Here is a 10259-nt window from a genome sequence, read left to right as displayed (position 1 = left end):
GTAATCCTTGATTAATTATAGTTTTCGCCAACACCCGCCCCTATGGTGATTCCTGAAGGAATATAATTTCTTTCTCCAGTTTTGAGTAACGCGGGTTCCTAAATACTTCTTCAAACTGTTCTTCTAGCAGTTCGCACGAGCTCTGGTCGTCTTCAAAATGGACATTATTATTTTTCAGTGGCCGTTCCTGCTAAGCCGTTACTTACTTTCCAATTTTCATTGGGATCTTTGTACTTGTCCATTAAACTCCAACTGAATAAATCGTAAAGTTTTTCGATACAATCCCAATAGCATTGCAATAATACCTATAAGAAAACTAATTATCTCGTGGGGGCTTTTCCCATGAAGACCATGTTTCAATCTTGGTGTCAATGTTTCGCCGTTCTATTTGCAGGTCTTGCGCTATTATCCCAGTTACGAAGACGTCATCAATCCAAAAATATCGAAATCTGTGAGCGTTTCCTACCAGTTTCCTCGCAGTTTCCATTGGTGCAATGTAGAACCATCCGCTTAAATATGTAGGGTATTCATCACCGACATATTCCTCTTGCGTTACCTGCCATTTGTTGTTTAATCTAAAAGGCTTCGCCTTAATTACAACTAGTCCTAGTAGAACATTTTTGATGTTAGTGTACCTGGTTTGCAAAAGTTGTCGTACGTGAAAAAAATTCACTGTAATGTCATCATCCATCTTGATTACGAACACCGCACGAGAGCAGAAGTGCGTAGCCCAAGTCAGACCCATGATATGCTTGTATGTGAGATTTCGATAGTGATCCTGGAAATTGCCTTGGACAATATCATTAAACTTGTTGTTTTCCGCATCAATTTTGCTTTGATTAACCCGCAGGTATTGTTCTTGGCTTACATTTGGATCACCCAAAAGGAAAGCTCGCCAATTTCCGCCAAAATTTCCCGAGGCATTTGTTCTCGAAGCCTATTCCTGTGATTGATGTGACTAGGATGTGAGTGAACCAAAACAAGTGCCAACACATCTTCTGCTGAGCCATCACAAATTCTTGGATTTTGAAGGTACTCAAAATTGGTTAGATCGATGAGGATGTTGCTATTCCCATTGTTTCCTTGATGCAAAAATCTTTCATCAACAAGACTGCTTAAGTAACCACTGTCTTGTGTGAGCATCCCCAGTAGCAGCAGTAGCAGGAGAGAGACAACAGCCACCGCACAGCGCGCCAAGGAGCGCCATCGGCTTCGAAGGGCAACAACGAGAGATTGAAATAGTTCCTTGCACCTTTTCATGACGTTCAGGTCTTCACAAACCTCTTGAAATCCTGAACCCTGCAATAAGATAAAAAAAAGTCAGGAAATGCCACAAAGGTAGTTGAGCATTTGATCTATTAACTGTACTATTTTGAAAAAAGGTAGGTTCTTAATTTTGGGAGATGATATTAATGATTTCATAATATGATATCTTAGAGGCAGTCAATTTCTTTTTAATAGATCTAAAAGTGCAGGACAACCTGGTGGTCCTTAAAAATTGTGTGGTACGAACTTTCTCTAAATGAATGCCTCTCCATATAGGGATCGCGTATAGATCACCAAACAGTTCTTTTGATAATGATAAAGTAATAAACATCCTCTCGCCGAGCATGACTTCCATTAGGTCGCATACATTGATCGTAGGTGACTTTAGCCATCCACAAGTAGACTGTACAGATGGTTTATCTCCAAGGAATACAAATCACCCAGCATCATTGTTCGTGAAGTCTGTGAGAGACTCTGTCGGGCCTCTCAGCTGCCGCATCAGCTGGGGCACTGCATATAGGCCTATTGTGATCGTTCGTTAACTGATTGCGTTGTTTGACTATTGATTCGATAACAGTGGATTTATAAAAGGCTCTTGTAAGCGTTTCAGTTCATAATTTTATTCAGAAAGCAAGTTAACAAGGTTTATACAGCCGTGTACAAAGTGATGTAACGTAAGTTCATCTTGGATTAAAGCTTGTTGATTAAATCGTTCGGAACACTGGACACGTAAAAGGATAGCGTATCAGGATGCTATAGGAATCTCTGTATTTGGGGCCACGTGTCTCTTCCAACTGACTCTCCGGCTATCCTCCCAACAACCTACAGTTTCCGTTTTCTAATTTGACTAACTAGGCGAACAACTCCCAAGGGTTCAGACCTAATGTTTACGGGACGCAGTATAGACCCCTGCATAGCCCTTGCCCACAATTCAATATCTATTCCTCTCCGCTCGTAATCACGCTAGAGGGCATATTAGCCTGTGTGATTAAGTGCCTAAAGCCAAAGGTGCCATTTCCTTTCCTGGAAATGAATCAATCAGCCAGATAAAATCAAGCCGCCGAAGCAACAGCCGTGGGCAATTAGCCAAACTGTTGCGTGCTTGTATTAAACACAGCCTGGAGTCTTCGTGACTTTTGAAAATAAGCGCCCGACATAACAGCGCCTTTACGTCACAGCCACTAATTCAACGCGCTCTACACAGGCAGAAGCGCAAACCGCCGTCCCTATAACGCCATGCCCGGGCTCTCCCCCTTCGCAGCCAGCAGAAGGCTTTTCTCGTTGCCCGATCAGAAATGCGCCTGGCGCGATGGAGGGACCTAACCTAACCTAACCTGGCGCACAACTGCTCAGCAATTGAAGAAAGCCTTATGTCTGCGAAGGGGGAGAGCCGGGGCATGGCGTTATAGGGACGGCGGTTTGTCCGTTCTGGCCGGCCCATTGACAGTATTCTTTCAAAAAACCTTGAACGAACGAACTTTGCCGTCCGACTGGAAAGAAGCTCAAGTAACACCATTGTTCAAAAAGGTGACAAAAGCAGCCCCGTTAACTATCGCCCTGTCAGTCTGACAAGTGTTGTTTGTAAGCTAATGGAATCTGTTGTGAGGGATAGGACTGCTCGACTGCTCACCATCTCATATCCGATTGTCAACATGGTTTCCTTGCTGGTAGATCCTGCACCACTAACTTATTATCTACGTTGAATGATTGGACTCGCCTGCTGGACGAAAGGGAGCCAGTGGATGCATTGAGGAGCGCAGCCCTACACCACAAATTTAGCTCATAAACCAGATCAGCCGCTAAACTTTTTTTTACTTTTTTTTATTTTTCTCTCTTCATCTTCTTGCCACACATTTCCTACGACACACAACAATCCCCCAATTGTGGCCTTTTCCTGTGTGTATCACTAGTGTTTAATCTCAATCTTACATTAGTTTTACCTAGCCAAAAAACCCTAACCTAACCTAACCGAACCGAACTGAACACAGACTGACATATCCTAACCTAACCTGTCCTAACCTAATCCTACCTCACCTAACCCTACTTCTCCTAACCTTACCTTGCCTAACCTTACCTGACCCAACAAGAACTAACCTAACTTAACCTATCCTAACCTAACCTAACCTAGCCTGAACTAACTTTGCCTTACCCTAATCAACCGCAACCTAACCACCCTATGTGATTGTCGCCATAGGAACTTGTTCCTGGCTTGAACCTAACCTCAGCAAATGACGTATACTTTACGACATGTTTAATTTCCTACCTATTCTATTCCGATTCCGTGCATGATTGTGGCCAGAGTTCGCATTTCCAACACTCACTGAACGTGCTGGAAATGCGAACTCTGGCCTAAATACTCCAAACATCAATAACCTGGGTGTCAGTTTTCCTCTATCAAAGTAACAGTGCAAAAAGTTTAAGTACTCAGTCGATGGTTGCAAAAAACACAGCTTCAAAGCTTCTTGTGGTACCAGTTTCTCAACTTACTAGTCGCATTTGCGAGCGCTGCCTACTCCATGACACCGATGGTCATCATACGTCGCAATACGGCTTGAGCGAAATTCTACTTGAAATCTTGTTTGACGGCAGAAATCGAGGGAACGCCAGGGCCCTGAGCTCAACACTCGGGGCCATAAAAAGGGAATTTTTGTTTTATTTTATTTGTAATTTGTTTGAATTTCCTTCAATGATGTACGCTACCGAGTTAAAAGACCTTAAAAAAGCAAAAAATCGCAGTTAAGAATAATCCCCTACGAAAAATCTGTATTGGACGCAGTGGTGGACTTCAATTTAGTATAAATATATAAATTTATTAATAAAGTATAAACTTCAATTTAGATTCAGAAAAGTATTAATGGACATTTTATGATTGAACATTATTTAAAGAAAATGTATTTAATTAGATCTCACGCTATTTCTGAGATACACTCGATTCACAAGATTGTAATTTCTCAATTTCAGTATATCATGGTGAGATTATCAAGGCCAAACTGTAAAGTAGGGCGCAATAACTCCTAATTTAAACAAAAATGAAAGAAAAATGGGTAAAATATAGTTTGTGTTTGTGTCTGGAATGTCAATTTTCATTTAGGAATAACCCATACTAAATGAATTAATTATTAATTGCAGTTTTCAGTTAACATTGAAATTTAAAAAATATTTTCTTGAAAAATACCTTCTCATACTAAGATTGAGGGTTTTATCGGGAGAATGAATATTATTCGACATTATATTATGTAAACTTTTGACTTTTGACTTAGCAACACGGTTGAACTAGTATAGTTTATCCATGATTCAATTCACTGTCGCGAAGAAAACGGAGCGTCGTTTGAGGTGGACTGTCGAAATGTAGAACCGGAGAAGCTTCAGAAGTAAAAAATAGTGATGAAAGTACGTTTCCAGGCTTTAATAACTTCCTTAAATTAATATATAGGGAAAATTTGTGATAATCTGCCCCGAAACATGCTCATCCGCCACTTGAATCGACAGTTGTTTCTTCCGCAATGTAAATAAATCAAGAATTCTCTAAGATACGGGCTAAGGAGGAATTGTCACGGAACTCTTTAATCTTACAAATATTTGCAAAAAGGGGGGCCGGGCGGCCCCCCGGGGCCGCCCAGAGAGTATTTTAGTTTTCTTCTAATGATTATTTGCGTAAATTTTCTTCAATCTTGGTCTATACCGAGTTATAAGACCTTTAAAAATCAAAACATTTGAGATGAGGGGCCTTCTCGTTTGGGCCCAAGGACTACAGATAAATGGTAGGGAGCAATTGTATTGCTTCATTTAAACGATTTTTAACGGTACATATGAGAAGTTTTTTTCGTAATATTAATGCTAAAGAGCTGAAGTGAATAACCATATATGAATGGAGTGTCTAACTTAAAAAAATAAGTGCCTAATAGAGTATTTTAGAAGTGAGCAGAACCGAATCTCGGTTTATTTTTGATCGTTAAATTTCTAATATAGAAATACTTTTTTTGAAAATGAGTTAAATAGGCAGTAATTAGCGCAATTTTATCCTCTGTCGATACCAACTTTCAGAAAGCTTCCTAAAATTACGCAGCTTGCACAATAGTCTTAAAAGTAAACTCGTAGAACACGTTCAGAGCAGCGCCCGGAATAAGGCGATTTGGACGAAAATTTTGTCAATTATTGTCTACTTTGAAAAATCATATCTCGATCTCTATAGAAGCTAGGATCATGAAACAGGGTCCAAATTAAAGGCAAAGACTTGTTCTTTTTTGTTAGGGTTGTTGAAAAAATACACAAAAATTTTCCGTAGAGTTATGAAGAAAAAAGTGAAAAAGTTGGTAAAAAGTTTATCAAAGTTGATCAAAGTTTCGCTCACAACTTTGTGAGTTTTGAACTTTTCCGAAATCCGTTTTCACCAGTGTGTTTGTCTCAACAAGGCGCATCTTTTTCTTTCATTTACTATGGCAAAAATGTTTACGGTTTGGCCGCGAGAGTTTAAAAACCACCGAAAAGTGGCCGAAAACAATTTTTTCAGAGTCAAATTTGACCCCCAATTTAGGGATGAAGTTTTGACCCGACAAAAAATCGTTTGAAATCCCAAACACACTCCAATCCTTTACCTTTCGTTTAAAATCAAGCGCATTGCTCTGAGTTCGCAACTTTATGAGCTATGATCGTTTCCGCAATCTCATTTTAGGTCATTTTTTGACCAAATTTTCCCCTTTTTTGGGGATTTTTGGGGGGAAGGAGTGAGAATTTCGGAAACCCGACAAGATGGTTTGCTAGAAAAAATATGCGTACGTGTCTGTGCCAATTTTCATGAGATTCTATCGTGTGAGCTCCTGCGAAAAATGGCTCGAGTGAAAACTTTAACCTCAAACCCCCCTGTACGTGATTATACAGCAGCAGCATATCAAAAGTGGAGAGTATAAGTTTAGCGTCCGCTTCGCTGGCTGTAGGCACACAGAAAGTGAGCCGCTCCTGCCGAATCAAAAGTGGAGAGTATAAGTTTAGCGTCCGCTTCGCTGGCTGTAGGCACACAGAAAGTGAGCCGCTCCTGCCGAACAGGTAACTGAGTCATCTCCCCACACCAAGTTTAAGCAACACCTACCTCACTCCACAGCCTACTGAATCAAATAGTCAATTATCAACAGGTCCTACTCCACAGGTTAGGTTAGGTCCCTCAATCGCGCCAGGCGCATTACTGATCGGGCAACGAGAAAAGCCTTCTGCTGGCTGCGAAGGGGGAGAGCCGGGGCATGGCGTTATAGGGACGGCGGTTTGCGCTACTGCCTGTGAAGTAGAGCGCGATGAAGCAGTGGCTGTGACGTAAAGGCGCTGTTATGTCGGGCGCTTATTTTCAAAAGTCGCGAAGACTCCAGGCTGTGTTAAATGCAAGCACGCAACAGTGCAGTGTCACAGCAACTAAGGACGCAAGGAAGGGAAGAGTCTAGCATAATGATAGCTAACATAGAGGGACTCTTCCCAAGAAGAAAACGCCACAAGATCGGCGTACTTAAAGAAATTGCTGAGACAGAAGGAATAATCATGCTTTCCTTAACCGAGTCACACCTAAGAGAAGATATTCAAGATAGAGAAATCGAGATGAAAGGCTTTTAACATTACCGAGCAGATCGAAAAGAAGGGAGAAGAAAAAGAGGCGTTATAGTCTACCTCAGAAACTTCCTCGCGGCAAAAACAGTTCCCCTGCTTTTAGGCTCCAATGGATATGTGGAACATGTTATACTATACATTCTCCATCTCCATCTGTGCATAGCTATCGTATACCGACCACCTGACTGCCCGCCTGAAAAATTCAATGAAACTCTCGATAAAATAGAAACAGAGGTAGCCAACTTAGGGGAACCTTCTCCAAATATTGTGGTTGCGGGAGATTTTAACCTACCACACATACGGTGGCCAAACTTGGACTGTGTAGAACGGCGCAGAAATAAAACCAGAAACCAGGCAACACAACTACTTCGATTCGCTAGGGAGCACTTGCTAAGCCAACAGGTTCTGGTGCCAACAAGAGAACATAATATCCTGGATCTATTCTTCACCAGCAATGAAGAACTGGTTGCTGATATTCGTGTTGAGGAGACCACACCTGTCTCTTATACACATCTANAATAAGATTTAGGAAACTCAGGCTTATGTATACCGCATATGAAAAATTGATGTTGCTGTACAACAGAAGCTCTCGTTTGTTTGTACGATAAGTACGAACAGACTTTGTGAGCAACAGGTACAATTATCCTGGTTTGTTATAAAGTGATTGATATTCCTACGACTTGAATAGTGTATATTTATCCTTTTTACTAGTGTGCTGCCACCTCACGAGGGTGTAGTGACCGTATAACTATCAATATTCTCTGCAATGACAGCGGTAACTTGAGTAACGTAAACGTCACCCAAGCTGACATTTCACCAATCGTTCTAATCAGCGTTGCTTAGGGCATTAATTGATTGTACTGAAAATATTAGCGTAGAAGTCGCAGTGGAAGTGATGTTTTAATCAATGTTATTCTGCGTTTTCCGCTCACCATCTCTAAATGTACAAAATATTTACATCAGTATTCTTGACCGAAACTACCTACCACGTTTTCGAAACCCAAATGCTTTGAAGCTCTGGACATTTAGAAATATAAGTTCTGGAATCTATCGAGGCCGTAAATGTAATCCTTTAACTCACTTATAAGCTCAGTAATTAGAAATGAAATCGTTCACATATTTATTTCCGCGAGGAAAAGTTTCCCTCTAAATCGCCTTTCCAGGACCAGATTGAGCTATGATTTCTAACTTAAAGCTATAATACGATTTAACATCAAGTTCGCTGTTTTAACACTGTGTTATATACACTTTAACATCAAGTTCATGTATATATCGCCGAGATTGTCGAATTAGTTCCTTATATCCATTAAATTATTTAGTATTCATCATGCAGTGGAAGACACAGCCTGGGAAAGACTGGTTCAGAATTCCGAGTTGACCTCAAGTACCGGAGCAGCTACGCGTGTAGCATATAGGAGACTTCGTTCAACCTGACCAGTGGTGTTCTGCTTATGAGTGATTATAATTGAGTGAAAATCATGATAACAATAATATAATGTATATCGGTAACATATTCCATTACCGCTAACTTGGTTACCTTTTTTCGTCATAATGTTTCCAAAACCCGAGAGAACACACGGTACGCTCCAAATCCAAGAATGCATGTGTATCGTACATATATGACGGATGGCTGCTTACTTGTAATTAGCTATTCCATCTTATGACAGACATAGAAACCGTGATTACAGTATGCTTCATTTTAACTCTACATGCATTGAAGAAATCTGATGGGACCGATATTCATGTTACCTCTCCGTTTCTGTTCGTTGTAAAATGTTGCAATCGGGAACAGAATATTATTCGTGTTCTCCTGTGTCTTGATTTCAAATATAAAAAACAAAATTTACCAAAAATTTTTTATTTTTAATCGTCTTGGCATATATGAAAACTTTTGACTCACAAAAAAGCTTCTCGTAATTTATTTGAACTGTCGTTCGGAAAATTTGCTGGCCTTCACAATATTTTTTTCTTAGGCTCACTCGTCCTGTGTTTGAAGATCAAGCTTATAAGCAGCTTGAAAAGCTAGCAATTTACGCGTATGCACGCGCATAAATATCAAGACTCTGCAGCTTTTATTAATTAAAAGAGCAGGTCTTCCTTCCACATTATGATTATGGTACTTAAATAGTACATCATATTGATAAATCGGGACTTTGACGCTTTCACGCCAAGTTTATAATTGGCTCGAGCTGATTTATTTGGCACGTAAAAATGTTCTCGTTTTATTTTTGACGGTTAACATTAGAAGGAGCCTGCAAACCCATGGAACGTTTTACAGACAACTGAATTGTGTGTCAAGCACCGACACAATATTATTCGCCTCTGATGCCCATATGGGCTTACCCTAACAACGGAGCCCGTCCAGTGAGCTACGGCGTGAGAAGGCTGTCTCCGGAGAAGGCAACAACGTTACTCCCACGTGTACGCGCGGCGGTGGAAACAGGGCTTGGCTTCTCCTTGCTCCGAGACCTTCTTGCTGTATTGTTACCAGCTTATTGCGACTTGTATCGCTCGATGTCGTCGGCCGGTCGATCATTGGCTCGGTGACTGCTTATCTCGTAGCGAGGTCGGCTTGTATTTCTTAGCAGGTCTCCCTTTTCTCGTAGTTAGGTCAGTTTGTCGGATATTTTAGCAGGCCTTACTTGTCTCGTAGTGAGGTCAGATCATTGGCTCTCTTGGCAGGTCATATCGATCTCAGCTTGTTGGATATCTTGGCAGGTCTCCCTCATCTCGTAGTTAAGTCAATTTGTCGGATCTCTTGGCAGATCTTCCTTATATCGTGGTGGGGTCGCTTGTCGGATCTCCTGGCAGGCCTCGCATATCTCGGATCGGTATCGGCTTGTCAGATCTCTTGGCAGGTTTCACTTGCTATTGTCCGTCGCTCTGGAAAAGCTTTGCTTCGTCCTAGCAAGAACAAATCTTACTTCTCGTCCCTACGAGGCTGGTTGTCAGTAACTACCACTACCGCAATCACTAGCCACAGTCTCACAGACCGTCATATGACTTCTTCCTAGGCCGTGCGTTTCCAAGAGCTGCCCCTCGTCGTCACATCCAGCCTTATATATGGCCTACGAGCAGGCAAACTCGGTAATTGTCAGTTTAGTTTTGAGGGTTTCATTTCATCTTATCATTAATCGAACCTGAATTCCTTGGCACTGATCTATATGGGATCTTACTTAATACGAAGAGAGCGGGACAGATCGTTCATTTTTAATGAATCTTTGTGAGTAAGCAAATTTTGTAATCAATAAATTAAATCCACATTGAGACCTCACATTCACTTTGTAGTATAATCACGAGTTGCTTTAATTTTTTGGTTAAGGAAACTTTGCCACCGTACTTTAGACCAGATAAAAATACTACTAGATAGACTACCTTGTTTGCTTTTTCCCTCTTTTATTGCA

At 41.0% G+C, this 10259-nt stretch overlaps 1 protein-coding gene across 1 annotated transcript; it reads right to left on the bottom strand.

Annotated features, from left to right (window-relative positions):
- Nucleotides 1–316: 316 nt before the first annotated feature.
- Nucleotides 317–1658, bottom strand: LOC108676078 (beta-1,3-galactosyltransferase 5-like). Its single transcript, XM_047884285.1, has 2 exons — nt 1634–1658; nt 317–891 (listed from the first exon to the last, which is right to left on the bottom strand). Exons 1-2 carry the CDS (start codon nt 1656–1658, stop codon nt 317–319), a joined length of 600 nt encoding a protein of 199 aa, XP_047740241.1.
- Between the last annotated feature and the right edge of the window lie 8601 nt (nt 1659–10259).

This window comes from Hyalella azteca, unplaced genomic scaffold (assembly GCF_000764305.2).
Source record: "Hyalella azteca isolate HAZT.00-mixed unplaced genomic scaffold, Hazt_2.0.2 contig15098, whole genome shotgun sequence".
Classification (NCBI taxonomy): Eukaryota; Metazoa; Arthropoda; class Malacostraca; order Amphipoda; family Hyalellidae; genus Hyalella; species Hyalella azteca.
Note: the sequence above shows the minus strand (reverse complement) of the source record. Positions and strands in the feature narration are given on the sequence as shown.

Bases quoted from the DNA above. Each gene is read 5' to 3' on its own strand.
- LOC108676078 (XM_047884285.1), bottom strand. From the start codon at position 1,658: ATGGCTAAAGTCACCTACGATCAAT. The intron at 892-1,633 runs GTATGCGACCTA...GAAATTGGCGAG, and splicing joins TAAAGTCACCTACGATCAAT to CTTTCCTTTTGGGTGATCCA.